The 16,197-nt window shown below is 39.4% G+C and overlaps 1 protein-coding gene across 3 annotated transcripts in view; it reads left to right on the top strand.

The window, feature by feature from the left end:
- Positions 1-16,197, top strand: part of LOC5564728 (serine-rich adhesin for platelets) — an 83,568-nt gene that overhangs the window by 32,114 nt on the left and 35,257 nt on the right. For 2 of the 3 annotated variants that reach the window (XR_002499189.1, XM_021839085.1), the window contains 3 exons: positions 409-1,206; positions 13,962-14,781; positions 15,273-15,950. Coding sequence is in view for 2 of the 3 variants with exons in the window: in XM_021839085.1 (XP_021694777.1) it covers positions 409-1,206; positions 13,962-14,781; positions 15,273-15,950 (2,296 nt within the window). In the remaining variant the exon portion in view is untranslated. The remainder of the gene's footprint in view (positions 1-408; positions 1,207-13,961; positions 14,782-15,272; positions 15,951-16,197) is intronic. The other variant, XM_021839086.1, reaches the window with a different exon arrangement.

Raw genomic sequence — 16,197 nt, forward strand, 5'->3', positions numbered from 1 at the left:
TCAGATTTTCAAAAAAAAAAAATCCGAAAGCTCAGGAAGCTTCTCCCAGAAGCTCAGCAAGCTTTAATCAGAAGCTCAGGAAGCTTCCCCCAGAAGCTCGAGAAGCTTCTCCGAGAAGCTCAGGAAGCTTCTCGCAGACGCTCATAAAGCTTCTCCCAGATACTTAGGAAGCTTCTACCAGAAGCTTAGGAAGTTTCTCCAAGAAGCTCAGGAAGCTTGTCCCAGAAGCACAGGAAGCTTCTCTCAGAAGCTCAGGAAGCTTTACTCAGAAGATCGGGAAGATTCTCCCAGAAGCTTAAGAAGCTTCTCCCAGAAGCTCAAGAAGCTCAGAAAGCTTCTTTTCAATAATTCATAATTTATTCAGAATCATAAATCATCACTAATCGCATCTTCCTTCTCATTCCGCAGACCGTCTCTACTTCGTCGCCTTCAAGAAGGACTTCAAACCACGCGGCACGTCCAACACCCACTACTTCAGCATCGACGACGAGCTGGTGTACGAGAACTTCTACAACGACTTCGGCCCACTCAACATCTGCATGCTGTACCGGTACTGTCGTTTACTGAACGAAAAGCTCCGCTCATCGCAGCATGCCAAGAAGAAAATCGTCCACTACACGACGGTGGATGCGTCCAAGCGGCTGAACGCCGCCTACTTGATGGGCGCCTACTCGGTCATCTACCTGAAGCGCACCCCGGACGAAGCCCTCAAACCCCTAACCTCCGGATGTAACGTGCTGACCTACACCAAGTTCTGCGACGCGTCCTACGTCTACTCCGGCTATCGGATATCGCTGTACGATTGCATCCACGCCGTGGCCAAAGCGCTGGACGCGGGCTTCTTCCGCTTCGACGATTTCGACGCGCAGCAGTACGAGTACTACGAGCGGGTCGAAAACGGCGACTTCAACTGGATCGTGCCGGACAAGTTTTTGGCGTTCTGCGGACCGCACAGCAAGTCCCGGTTGGACAATGGGTATCCGATTCACGCACCGGAGACGTATTTTGAGTACTTCAGGAAGTACAATGTGACGACGATTATACGGTTGAACGTGAAGATTTATGACGCGGCGAGGTTCACCAGTGCGGGCTTTACGCACCACGATCTGTTCTTTGTGGACGGGAGCACGCCGAACGATGCCATACTGAAGAAGTTTTTGACGATCTGCGAGCAGGCGGATGGGGCCATTGCGGTGCATTGTAAAGGTGAGTGGTTTGGGAGGGCAATCATGACTTGATAATTTTGAAAAATATCGTGAGAAATCGTCAACAGTAGTGCTGTGGACAACATTTTTGAAACAATTCTGAGATAAGTATGAGACAATTTTTTCAGCTTCTTCTTCTTGTCATTACGTCTTCACTGGGACGGAGCTTGCTTCTCAGCTTAATGTTCTTATGAGCACTTACACAGTTATTAAATGAGAGCTTTCTTTGCCAAAGTTGTTATTTTCGCATTCGTATATCGTGTGACAGGTACGATGACACTCTATGCCCAGGGAAGTCAAGGAAATTTCCATTACGAAAAAATCCTGGATCGACTGGGAATCCAACCCAGACACCTTCAGCATGGCTTTGATTTGTAGCCGCCGACTCTAATAGCTCGTCTACGGAAGGCCCCTAGACAACATTTACACATTAATTACACTACGGAACACGTTTTTGTCTCCAGCACCAAAATACCGCTATTCACTTAATTAAGGGTTGCTAAATCCATTGCCGTTTTCAGAAATATCATAGCACGTCTAGTTTTTGAGATATTGACTGTTGAAAATGCAAAAAAAAAGACTATTTCAGCCAACTTGCATGCAAGTTTGCCAGCTTGTAAGGTAATATATTGGCTTAATTTGCGACAGAATTCAAACTTTATGTGTATAACAATACTTATTATCAAAGTTTGTAATACTTTCGATGCGGAAAAGTTATTTTTTGAAGGTTTAGAAAATTGTTGTATTTTGCTATATAGAAGAAACGAAGAATTTCGTATGTTCAAGTTCTATTTTGCATGTTTGGCGGATTAGATCACAAAAAAAATTGACAAATCGTACTTTAAATTTCAAGTAAACATGAATAAAATCAGTGTTTTATACAACTTTGGCGACCTGTAGCTAAAAATTGTGACGTGCTGAAATATTTCTGAGAATGGCCCCAGATTCAGCAACCCCAAATCTGCTAGAGACACATAATTTGATCCTTGAGGCACGCAAAAATGTCATTTTTGTTACGCTGTGTTAGTAGAGGCATTCCCCCATTGTCTTTTGGATAAATATCTGTCTTTTTTGTGAGAAGTTTTTCCTTGAAATCATTGCAAATTGTGGATGTAAATTCTGTGCAAGATATCCTTGAAAATTTTCAAAAATTTCTCCAAAATATTGTAATGAATATCAAATTGAAATCAGGTGATTTATTTGAAATTTTCTTTGGATTTTTTTCTAAGAAAGTCTGAGAATATTTCAAAGTATGTTCAGTGAAATTATCCCAAGGACTTTTAATGGATTTCTTCTGGAATCGATACTTAATTTCCCATACAAATATTTTGATACCTACCTATACTGCCCATAAAGGCATAATATGTCCCATATTGAAAAAGTAGGCATTGAGAAAACACCGCTCAAAGTTTGAAGTTTGACTTCTCATACAAATGTTCATGATTTTCTAGTACATTTCTACTTGCCATATTCATTCAGCACAACCTCACAGGTAACTCATTTTGCTTCTATTGATCATCAAAAAATATAAACTTGAACATAATTCATGTTGCTATTTCGGTTGAAAGTTCATATAGAGACTGTTATGCCTTTACTTTTCAATGTTGAACTGAACCAACTTCATATTTTTCCCCAAAATTTTCAAACAAAGTGTGTAAATTTTTATGTGCATAGTAAAATACATATTAAAATATGGATGTTGCGACGAAAAAAGGCGTTGGTTCGAAAATCCATATGGGACAGTTATGCTTTTATGGGCAGTATAATTTCATTTATTTTTAATTCTTCAATATAAATTGAGGGTTTTTTCGCATTCCTCTATGAAACTTCTGCATTAACTATCCCTGTAATTATTGATGAGTTTTCCTTGAAATTTGATTAAATTTCTGAAAGAATCATTCTGGATCTTTTTTGTTTCTAGTAGAAACGTAACTTTGAAATTCTAGCATATTTTTTACGAAATTCACTGTAATCTCCTTTTTTCTATCACGAACAAATACTCTGGCAAACTTCCCTTGGAAGAGTTATTGTTCTTCTTGTAAAAAAATGAAAAAAATTTCCCTAGGAAATAGCTAAGACCCATGCGTTGATAAATTGTCTGTGAAAAAAAATTAATTAACTCATTACGCGTGGTGAAGATGGACAAATTATGGGTGAAATTATGAAAAAAAAATTGAATTCTAAACTTGTAACCAACTCAGTTATTGGGTCACCAAGTGGCTCGGTTGCTTAGTTGGTAAAGCGCTCGTCTAGCATACAAGAGTCCTGGGTTCGAATCCCAGCCGAGCACGTGGATTTTTTTTCATAATTTCACCCATAATTTGTCCATCTTCACCACGTGTAATGAGTTAATTAATTTAATAACCATGCGGATTGGATTTCCGAACAGCTCAATATAAGCGTCAATTTATGTCTGTGAAAATTGTGCCATATTTTTCTCTGTCGATTGTGGGGAAATGCTGGTAGAAATTCTCAGTTGCAGGGCTGTTACAACAGTCGCGAATTTCGCGGTTCTCGCGGATTTCGCGATTTTCGCGAATTTGTAGCGGAATTGTTCCGCCAGTCGTGAAAATCGCGAGTGCATGAAATACTGTCGCGAAAATCGCGGATTTATCTAATCATGACGCGAAAGTCGCGAATTTGTGTTTTACAAAAAGAGCCACTCTTTGTTTATATTGGAGGTGCAGAAAATTTTGAACATCTTCCTTCAAGTATAGTTATAATATTCTTTAGAATTTTCTTTTTGTATAAATAGGCACATCTTTAATTTCTAAAAACATAAACTTTGGAGTGCTAGTCCGTTTAGCTTCCTAAAAATATTTAAAAAATCGTTGATGTTGCGGCAAGACTGTCTTGATTTTTTTGAAGTATTACTCTAATTAACCTTCCGGTAGTTGCGGTTGGCTACCGTCAGAAGCGCCTAGCTAATGCTGGGTACCAATAGCGAGTTTTCCCCTATTTTGTTAACCTTCCAGTCGTCGCGTGTTGTGAACAAAAAGCGAGGTTTTTCCAACAGTATTGTACAAAATACAACAGCGCGACGACTGAAGTGTTACAAATACTTCAGCACGACTTTTGAAGTGTTGAAGCAAGAAGACATTCTGATCGATTACACTGCGGAACACGTTTTTGTTTCAAGCACCAAAATACCGCTATTTATCTAAATAAGGGTTGTTGAATCCATTCCCGTTTTCAAAAATATTATAGCACGTCTAGTTTTTGAGATACTGGCTGTTTAAAATGCAATATTTGATTATTTCAGTCAACTTGCATGCAAGTTTGTCAGCTTGTATGGCAATTTATTCGCTTAATTTGTCACAGAATACAAACTTCATGTGTAAAACAATACTTATCAACAAAGTTCATTAGACTTTCGATGCTCAAAAGTTATTTTTTGATAAAATAGAAGTGTATTGTATTTTGCCATATAAGAGAAACGAAGAATTTTATATGGAGACTGCAAGCACGTTGGAAAAATTGATTTTATCTAAATTTAATCGTGCAATACCAACCAAATTGTGTCTGAAATGAAAGTTTAAGTCATGTTTTGCATGCTTCACATGAAAGTTTGATAAATCATACCTTAAATTTTATTTAAACATCATAGAAAACAGTGTTTTTACAACTTTGACGACCTGCAGCTAAAAATTGTGACGTGCTGGAATAGTTCTGAGAACAGCATGAGGTCCAGCAACCCCAAATCTACTAGAGACACATAATTTGATCCTTGAGACACGCGAAAATTCAATTTTTGTTACGCTGTGTTATCTATATTGGGTGATATGAATAAAAAAACGTTGAACTTTACTACGTGTAGCATCTACTCAAAAACAAAATCCACAAAGTTTACTACACTTTTGGTATGAATAAAAAACTTTTCGAACATGTAGTACTTTCTACTTTCGAACATGAGCAGTGACTGAAGCTGCACGTTAAGAAATTTCCATTCAGAGTGCAGAGTGATTCTGCACGTAAAGAACAATCTATTCAGAGTGACGCTTAAAATCAATAAATCATGCATATGGAGGAAATGCATGGAATCTAATCGATTACGCGACAATTTGCACAAAATCATGAAGGTTCTGTTAATTGGTAAGATTTGTAGAGTAACTTTGCGATTAGTCTGGCATTCTCTTTTGTCTATGATTTTATGATGATGGTACATCGAAGAATTTTCAGGGTGGTTTTCGGTCTGCGCCAATGCCAGTGATTGATGATTTTTTCAATATTAGCTTAACATCTATGAAGAGATCTTGAGATTACAGCTATTAAATTAGGAACCACATATTTTCTAGCACCAGTACTGTTATTCTGGTGAAATTGCGGTAGAATTTTGATGCTCCCCGTGTGTTTTCTTAACAACTTGTTGAATTCCGGAAGTTCTAAGTGTTTCTGTGATATTCTCGTTATTTTGGTGGGGTTTCTGATAGTATCCTTGAAATTTCTAGAACTTAAAATGTAGAGATTTTTATGAGAATTGTAGTGATTCCATTGGTAGTCGTTAGAATTCAATGAGGATCTCTCCTAAAATACCAGGCTTCCTTTTGAAATTATTAAAATTCCTATCGATTTCACAAAAAATTCCATTGAAATCTATAAAATATTTACCGACATTCAAAATGTTTATATTTAAGCTTTGCTTTGAAATTCCAACGGAACTGGAGATCAACGGAATCTTAAAGGTTTTTACAATAATTACAAAGTTTAATTTTCAGAATTACAAATATCACACAATAATTCGCAGGAATCCCACCGCAATCTCATAGATTCTTACAGAAATACCGTCTCAAAGATACCCACGGAATTCCAAGAGATTCTCATTCTCACCCCAATTCTAGAGTTTTTACCAGATTTCTAATATTTCCGCAATATTCCTAGAATGGTATTTACACTTCCAGAATTATCATAAAAAATCCGACATCCCTATCGGAATCCCAAAGTTCCTACGAGAATTCCGGAATTCCAAAGGAAATCTTAAGAATCTGAGATGTCACAATTTACACGTAAAATTCAGAACTACGTTATAAATATCTGAATTCCTTTTAAACTTCTACACCTAAAAATAACTCTTAATCCAACATCGAGGTCGCAATCTTTTTTGTCGATAAGAACTCTAAAATTCCTAGAAAATAACATAATTATCGTAATGCCAGAATTCACACGGATATTACAAATTTCTTCTGTCGGTAATCTTACCGGAATCTCAGAATTGGCGAGGTGAATGTTTTCGTAACCTCAGAATTCTTAAGCAAAACTCAAAATACCTTCCGAAATATCAAAACTCACATCGTTTTCCCATGATTTTCACTCAAAAGTAAATTATTCCATTCAATTCCGCAATCTCAAAGCATGTGTAGCAACCTCTGAAGATAACTACCAGTAGCTTTGTAGTAAATGCTACCTTTATTCATAGCAATGCGTTGTTTGTAGTATGTTCGAAAGGTGTAGAAAGGAAAATGACACAAACATGTTCCACTCGTGTTCCACATATAGCGTTTACTACCGAGAATGTAGTAAACTCAACTTTACTACATTTTATTCATACGGCCCATTATTTTATAATTTTTTATAATGCTTTCATACTATGCTTGGTTTGACAAAATTTATGGATTTATCACATTTCCAAGCCAAGATTACCGTATGATAAACCTAATTTCAAATTTGATTTCAGTCAATTGAAGTTTTCTCTGACCATTCAATAAGAATTTTTGCTAATAACAATGAATGTCTCGCATGACTTTGTTCAGAGTGTCAATCCATCCGGGAAAAGCGGAAAAACCGCGGGAATACAAAAGGCTGGAAAAAAATTCGGGAAATACCCGGGAATTTAAACAACAATTTCAAGCTTATGGGCGAAACTAGAAAACTTCCTGTCAGTTCGAAACTAGCTATTTGTTTTATCAAAATCCTGATAAAAACGATGGTTTCCTAGGGAATTTTTTGGTAGATTAATTCTAACAATTCTTACCAATTTCTCATGAAATGCTTTGTAGATTTATTGCGGAAAGATATTGAACAAATTCAAAGGAGATGCTTGATAGATTTTCATTTGGATTCATGGCAATCTCCACAGGAATCGAGGCAGTAATTGGCCAGTTTCTCAAAAGTTCTTTGAGATAATTAAAAAGGTAATTGGTAGATCTTATAAGGTTTTTAGTGGATTTTTTAAACGTTTCTGGAGTTACCGATGATACTGATTCAGGATGAAGCCTTGTCTGTGTTACTAGTTTGAATAGTCCTAAATCAATGACAGATTTCCTGCAGATTTACAGTGAATTCCTTCAATCATTCTCGACAAATTAGGAAAATCTTTAATGGATAAACAAATAGCGCGGCCCTTTAGGTATTCTTGGGCAGGTTTTGTTGAGCTCTTGACGCGATTCTTGGCCAAATAGCTCCATTGAGAAACAGTAAAATGCTTTTTGGCGATTTGGGTATTCAACTTTACCGGTTCGTAAGAATATATTGTAAATTAAGAACACAGAACAAAATGTTGTTCATAAAATTCCAAGATTTTTTTTAGATATTTCGACAAATAATTGGTATACAGTAATACCTCGATATAACGTAACTCGATTTTTATTTTCGTTACGTTATATCGAGGTTACGTTATATCGAAGCAAAAATTTTTTTTTCTGAATTTCGTTCATCATGTATTGTTTGGTGAGAAAATGGGTCTTACATTGATATTATTGAATTAGCAGGCATTTTCAGTTTATCTCACATATTTTTTTAAATATTTTTCCGTATGAATTTTTTTATATTTTTATTTTTGTTTTATTTTTTTACTTTTACCTTTTTATTTCAGCATTCCCTAATGAAATGTATTCAGGAAAAAAACTTTGGAGGAATCCTTGAACACTCGGAGAAACTATACAATAAAGTCATAAATGAGATCTTTCAGAAATCTTTAAAAATGTTAATGTTGAGCAATCCATGAACATTTCTAGCAAGCAGATATGGAATTTCAAGAATTTTGTTATGAGCAACTCGTGGTAAAACTCTTAAAGCAAATCTTTTTGTAATTTCTGGACAGAACTTTAGAATGAATGTCCCAAGAATTCTTTGAAAAATGTATTTTTTAGAATTCATGAAGAAATCACTAGAAAACTGTCAAAAATAAGAACTATCTTCGAGTAATTTTTCAAGCGAAAGTTTCTGAACGAATACATTGTGAATTTTCGGTAGTATTTTAGGAGAGATTTCTGGAGGATCTCCGGAGGAGGATGCTCAGTTTTTGGAATCCCTGAATATATTTTTGTAATAAAAAAAATCCATAGAAAAATTTCTAGACTTATCGTCTTTAAGAATTACTTGAAGAACCCAATGAAATCATTGGAATCTTTCTTTAGAAATTCGTGTTGGAATGAATGAAAGATTTCATTTCACATAGAATCCTTGAAGAACCTAAAGTATTATATAGAATGGTTTCTGCATAAATATTTGTAAAAAGTTCTGCAGAAAATCATAATTAAATTGGTGGAGAAATGCCAAGAAAATTGTTCTTCAGGTTTTTGGACGAATACCTGTACGGTTTTTTTTAACAATTTGTAGAGCATTCCAAGAATTATAACTGGATTGTTCTTTAAAAAGGCCGCTGGAAGAATTCATGATTAAATGCTAAAAAAATTTATAAATTTCTAGACTCCGGAAAAGTATAAATATGTGGAATTGTTTGTAGAATGCATAGTTGAATTAGAGAAATAACACATGAATATCTGGAGGGTCAACTTGTAGAATTTCTGGAATACCGCTGTCGGAATTATTTTAAGAATAGGTTTTAAGTTTATACATGAATACCAGGACAGTTTAAGATAAGCCCATGGAGCAATTATTGTCGGAATATCTGGAGGCATCCTCAGAATCCGTCGAGAAATTTTGATATCTATTTATGACTGTATTCAGTGATAGTAAACGCTTGAACTGCTTTGATTTAGTATTGGTTGGTGTTTGAATCTTGAAAAATGTTTACAGCAGTTCATAAACAATGTTTTTGATAAAAATTGTAAAAATAAATGGGGTCAAAAAAAAAGTTACGTTATATCGAGGTAAAAATTACGTTATATCGAGTTACGTTATAAAGAGGTTACGTTATATCGAGGTTACGTTATATCGAGGTATTACTGTATTTTTGTCCAAATCTTTCGAATTTCATACCGTTTTGAGCTCATATTTTAAAAATTGAATAAAAAATGATTTATAAGTAAGTTAAATGAAGTCCTCCAACCTTTCGTAAAAAAAATCAAGTCGCAGGATAATTTTGACTTCCGTATTTAATTGTTCGAGCATCCGGGAAGAAGCCAGGATTTGGAAAACTGCTTTTGAATGGACACCTTGTTTGTCCTATAAAATGTTTGATTTGAACATTTTTCTGTGGTTCCCACAATTTGCTACGAAACCATCGTGACCACTTAAGGTTGACTTAACCTTGATGTTTTTCAAGTACAAATCTTAATAACCAAATAAGAGTTCAGGCTGGAGATTTGATTGATGGGTCTCTCGGTGGAGGAAAATTGAAGGTGTGGCTTCGATTCAACACATTTTTAATTAATCCTCCATGAAGCTCCGCTAATTTAGACCTGTCGTGTGACAAATAAAGGTCACGTTTTACTTCTCCCGTAGTGTTTGGCAAAATGCGCGTAGTTAAATTAGCACTTGGTTTGCGTAAAGGCAAGATTGAGAGAATTACTTTAGGTATCGAAAATTATTTTTTTTTTTCATGAGCAAACATGTTATTGACATCAAAAAATTTGAGTGTTTTTTTTTTTGTTTCTCGCGGATTGGTGCTTCCTGGCGCGGATAGAATTTTGGAAGTCGCGATTTTCGCGGATAAAATTTTTAAGTTTTTGTAACAGCCCTGCAGTTGATTCACCAGGCCACTAAGGGATAATTTTATCTTAAAATTTGGAGTAGTAATTGAGATTTTTCGTTAAAAATATCCATAGACAGCCTGAAAATACAAAAAAAAATAAAACTCGTCGCTAAAATTTTTAAAAGAACATCTACTGCAATTTGTGGAGAATTGCCAATAAAAAATAATAGGTAACTTCAAGAAAACTTCAGCAGGAAATTCTAAAAGAATGTTCCTAAACTTTTCTGGGTGATTTTATCCTTGAGTTTGTGAATGCAAAAATTTGAATGTTTTTTCTTAGAAGTTCTGTGGAAATATGTTCACAAATTCCGAAAAACTTGCTAAAAATCTAGTATCTGACTCCTACTGCAATTTTAGACAGTAACACTACAAAACATAAACTGTTGAAGCTCATGGATAGCTCACAGTTCTGAAAAAAATTGCACAACAAATTTCGACTAAATTTCATCAGCAATTGAGGGTAGATTCGTTTAGAACTAGAGGATAATTTTCCCTGAGAATCCAGGAAAAATCGGGAATTTCCGTGAGAACTATGCCTCTAGTTTCTGGTATATTTCCTTTGGGAATTGATGTGATTAATGAGAGGCATTTCCAGTTTGAATGATTTAGATTTTCTTGTGAAAAGTCCCCAGTGTTTCCTTCAAGAATACTCTCAGGATTCTAGAAAACTTCTGGGAGTTCATTTCCTCCAGGATTTGCTCAGGATTCTCCTCAACAATCCTCTCAAGATTTTCCTCATGATTTCTCTCAAGATTGCACTCAAAATTTCCCTCAAGAATCCTCTCAGGATTCCCCTCAGTAATACCCTCAGTGTTCTTCTTAGGAATCCTCTAAAGATTCTAAAGATAGGAATCCTCTCAGGAATCTTCTCAGGATTCTCCTCAGGAATCCCCTCAGGATTGCTCTCAGAAATGCTCTCAAGATTCCTTTCAGGAATCCTCTCGAGTTTCTTCTCAGGAATCCTCTCAGGATTTCTCTTAGGAATTCTCGCGGGATTCCCCTCAGGAATCCTCTCAGGATTCCTCTCAGGAACCCTCTTAGGATTATCCTTAAGAATCTTCTCAGGATTCTTCTAAGCAATCCTCTCAGCATTCCTCTTATGGATCCTCTCAGGATTCTTCTCAGAAATCCTCTCAGGATTCCTCTTAGGAATCCTCTCAGGATTCCTCTTAGGAATCCTCTCAGGATTCCTCTTAGGAATCCTCTCAGGATTCCTCTTAGGAATCCTCTCAGGATTTCCTTCAGGAATCCTCTCAGGATTTCCTTCAGGAATCCTCTCAGGATTTCCTTCAGGAATCCTCTCAAGATTCCTCTCAGGTATCCTGTCAAGATTCCCCTCAGGGATCCCCTCATGATTTCTGAAAGAATGCTCTCAAGATTCCTCTCAGGAATCTTCTCAGGATTCCTCTCAGAAATCATCTCAGGATTCCTCTCAAGAATCCTCTCAAGATTCCTCTCGGGTTTCTTCTCAGGAAACCTCTCAGGATTCCCATCAGGAACCCTCTCAGGATTCTTCAGGAATCTCCACAAGATTCCTCTCAGAAATGCTCTCAAGATTGCTCTCAGGAATCCTCTCAGGTTTCTTCTCAGGAATCTTCTCAAGATTCTCGTAAGAAATCCTCTCAGCATTCCCCTTATGAATCCTCTAAGGATTCTTCTTAGAAATCCTCTCAGGATTTTCTTCAGGAATCCTCTCAGGAATCCTCTCAGGATTTCCTTCAGGAATCCTCTCAGGATTTCCTTCAGGAATCCTCTCAAGATTCCTCTCAGGTATCCTGTCAAGATTCCCCTCAGGGATTTCTGAAAGAATGCTCTCAAGATTCCTCTCAGGATTTTTCTCAGGAATCTTCTCAGGAATCCTCTCAGCATTCCCCTTAGGAAACCTCTCAGGATTCCCATCAGGAACCCTCTCAAGATTTTTCTCAGGAATCTTCTCAGGAATCCTCTCAGCATTCCCCTTAGAAATCCTCTCAGGATTCTTCTTTGAAATCCTCTCAAGATTCCTCTTAGGAATCCTCTCAGTATTCCCCTTAGGAATCCTCTCAGGATTCTTCAGGAATCTCCCCAAGATTCCTCTCAGAAATGCTCTCAAGATTGCTCTCAGGAATCCTCTCAGGTTTCTTCTCAGGAATCTTCTCAAGATTCTCGTAAGAAATCCTCTCAGCATTCCCCTTATGAATCCTCTAAGGATTCTTCTTAGAAATCCTCTCAGGATTTTCTTCAGGAATCCTCTCAGGAATCCTCTCAAGATTCCCCTCAGGAATCCCCTCAGGATTTCTGAGAGAATGCTCTCAAGATTCCTCTCAGGAATCCTCTCAGGATTCCCATCAGGAACACTCTGAGGATTCTCCTCAGGAATCTTCTCAGGAATCCTCTCAGCATTCCCCTTAGGAATCCTCTCAGGATTCTTCTTTGAAATCCTCTGAAGATTCCTCTTAGGAATCCTCTCAGGTATTCCCTCAGGAATCCTCTGAAGATTCCCCTCTGAAATCCTCACAAGATTCCCTTCAGGAACCTCCAGGAATCTTCAGGATTCCTCTCAGAAATGCTCTCAAGATTCCCTTCGGGTTTCTTCTCATAAATCCTCTCAGGATTTCTCTCAGGAATCCTCCTAGAATTTCCCTCAGGAATCCTCTCACTATTCCCCTCAGGAGTTCTCCCAGGATTCCCCTCAGGAAACCTCTTAGGAATCCTGTCAGGATTCCCCTTAGGAACTCTCTCAGGATTCTCCTTAGAAACCCTCTCAGGATTCTTCTTAGAAATCGTCTCAGCATTCCTCTTAGAAGCCCTCTCAGGATTCCTCTTAGGAATCTTTTCAGGATTCCTCTCAGGAATCCTCTCAGGATTCCCCTTGGAAACTCTCTTAGGATTCTTTTTAGAAATAGTCTCAGCATTCCTTTTAGGAGTCCTCTCAGGATTCCTCTAAGGAATCCTCTTAAGATTTCTCTTAGGAATCCTCTCAGGATTTTCCTCAGGAATCCTCTCAAGATTCCCCTCAGGATTCCTCCCAGAAATGCTCTCAAGATTCCACTTGGGTTTCTTCTCAGGAATCCTCTCACTATTCCCCTCAGGAGTTCTCTCAGGATTCCCTCAGGAATCCCCTCAGAATTCCTCCCAGAAATGATCTCAAGATTTTTCTCGGGTTTCTGCTCAGGAATCCTCTCAGGATTCCCTCAGGAATCTTCTCAGGAATCCTCTCAGCATTCCCCTTAGGAATCCTCTCAGGATTTTTCTTTGAAATCCTCTCAAGATTCCTCTCAGGAATCCTCTCAGGTTTCTTCTCAGGAATCCTCTCAGAATGCCTCTCAGATATCCTCTCAGGAATCCTCTCAGGAACCCTTTCAGGATTCTCCTCAGCAATCTTCTCAGGATTCTCCTAAGGAATCCTCTCAGTGTTCCCCTTAGGAATCCTCTCAGGATTCTTCTTAGAAATCCTCTTAGGAATCCTCTCAGGAATTCTCTCAGGAATCCTCTCAGGATTTCCCTCACAAATCCTCTCAGGATTTTCCTCAGGAATCCTCTCAATATTCCTCTCAGGAATCCTCTCAGGAATCCTCTCAGGAATTCTCTCAGGAATTCTCTCAGGAATCCCCTCAGGATTCTTCTCAGTATTCCTCTCAAGATTCTCCTCAAGATTCCTTTCACGAATCCTCTCAGGATTCCAGTCAAGAATCCTCTCAGGAATCCCCTCAAGAAAAGGATTCCTTTCAGGGATCGTCCGAGTATTCCTCTCAGTAATCAGCTCAGGATTCTGCTCAGGAATCCTTACTTCCTTCAGGATTTAAGAATTCCTCCCAGAATTCAGGATTCTGCTGAAGAATCCGTTCATTAAAATATCGCTGATTTAAAGTATAACCTGTAAACTTCTCTGCTTCCCATTCCAGCGGGTCTCGGTCGGACCGGTACCCTCATCGGGGCGTACCTCATCAAGCACTACAACTTCAACGCGCTGGAAGCGATCGCTTGGCTGCGACTGTGCCGTCCCGGATCGGTCATCGGCCACCAGCAGCAGTGGATGCTGAGCAAGGAGGCCTACCTGATGAACGAGGGCGTGGCCTACCGGAAGCGCCACTCCATCAGCAAGCCGCCCAAGCACGAGTACGGAATCTACAGTATTAAACAGTACGATGATGACAATGGCGATGGGGTGGGCGAGGAAGTGGAAGGCGGTAAAGATTCGTCCGTTAGGACGTTTCTTTCGACGTCTTCGTCGGAGTCTTCGTCGAGTACGTCGTCTTCGGCGACTTCCTCGACTACGACCACTCCGGTGGCCAACAAGGTTCCAATAGCGACGATCGCCGGAAGCTGCAACAACAATCGAGTGCAGATGCTACTGAAGGAACGGGTCCGAGGGATTTCCCACAAGGTGGACACCATGCGGCTGAATGATGAAGAGGAACAACAGCAGCAGCAACAGAGACAGAGACAGAGCAACAACCTGAACAACAACTTCGACGGCGGAACGGGAACCGGACTGATCGTGGACGTGGTCGATGGAGTGGGCTCGACGAAGCCGTCGCCAGCGCCAGCTTTGACCACGGATGTGAAGTGCGCCACCATTCCAGTGACCCGGAGGTCCAAAATGGTGCGCACCAGTAGGCTGATTACATTGGAGCAGTCGCAGCAGACGCAGGGCGACAAGCTAAACCAGATCAAGGCCATGCGCCGGAGACCGTCCCGATCGGCCAACGTCATCACGCAGTGGTAAGTGGGAGGCGCTCATAACGGGTCCTAAACTATGAATGCTTGCTCTAAAGAGTGTTTCGGATTTGCTTGCCTTTAGCGTTTTTAGCAGCAGTGCTGGTGATGAGTGAGAATGGAATGGGGCTGATATTGGTTTTGCGTAGTGCATGGTGCTCCCCAGAAAACGACTGGCGAACATAGATTCAATGGAGAGGGGAGCACCGTGGTAGTGGTTAGAACTTGGATTGAAGGGTAGAATAGACGTTACTAACAACTGATTCGTCCCAAAGGAACCACTATCACTCATCGCTTGCTGCGCGTCCAAATTCATGCCGAAAATTCTTCTAATATTCTAATCGTGGGTTTCAACGTGGGTCCAATGACTAATACTCTCGTTTCTTAATCTCTTTCTTCTCCTGTGCTACGCTATCCATAACCATTCACTACTTGACAACGGTTGTTCTTGGTATCTTGGTAAATCATCACTCACTCAACCTAACCTCACCTTCTAGTCATGACGAAACGATCGCTAACAATCGTTTCAATTTGAATCACGTGCATCACTATCATCACCATCATCATCATCACCACCATCATACCCGTGCTAAATCTCAACCATTCCGCAATACTACTGCTGCCATTAATCCGAACAACACAACAACTGCAACTGCAACCAACATCATGAACAACAACAACATCAACAGTAGTAGTGATCGAATCGCTGCTGCTGCTGCTAGTGGTGGTGCTCCGACCGCAACTGTCCAAGCCAATAATCTCTTGAATCAAATCGCCTCATCCACCACCAACAATCACAATCAACGCGTCAACGCAACGACAGCAACCGCAGCAGAAGCGACAGCAACATCACCCAAACCAACGGCAGCAGCACCCCAGGCTTCTTCAACGGAAGTCGAAGAAGCTCCTGTGTCACGTGTTACCACCGGCACCGGCAGTTGCTCCACAACGGTGAACAGTAGGCAGCATCTGACGGAATCACCGGCAGCAGAGGGGAACCGAGCAGGGAAGCAGTTAACAACAAGTACCATCACCACTACTACAACAACTACTAACACGTCGTCCAATGCAACGGTCACATCAGCGACGACGGCCGATCCGGGAAGATGCAACGCGACCGGCGTGCTGCTTCAGTGTAGCACCCGGACGCAGAATAATCGGCTGTACAGCAAAAGGTACGTAAGCTAGCCCGGTAGAATAAAGTTTAAGGAATCACACACGAATCCCATCCTGATCCACCGTTCATCATCCGAAATTTCCTTTCCTAACATCCCTTCCCTTACTCACACTCATACTCATATGAAATCAATCAAGCACTTCTGGTTTTATGAAGGTTCTGAAGAAGTCTTTAAAACTAAATTGATCTCCTTGAAATCTTGATAAATCTTTAGCAAAGTAGGTACCTACTTTAACAACATCATC

Source organism: Aedes aegypti, chromosome 1 (genome assembly GCF_002204515.2).
Source record: "Aedes aegypti strain LVP_AGWG chromosome 1, AaegL5.0 Primary Assembly, whole genome shotgun sequence".
Lineage (NCBI taxonomy): Eukaryota > Metazoa > Arthropoda > Insecta > Diptera > Culicidae > Aedes > Aedes aegypti.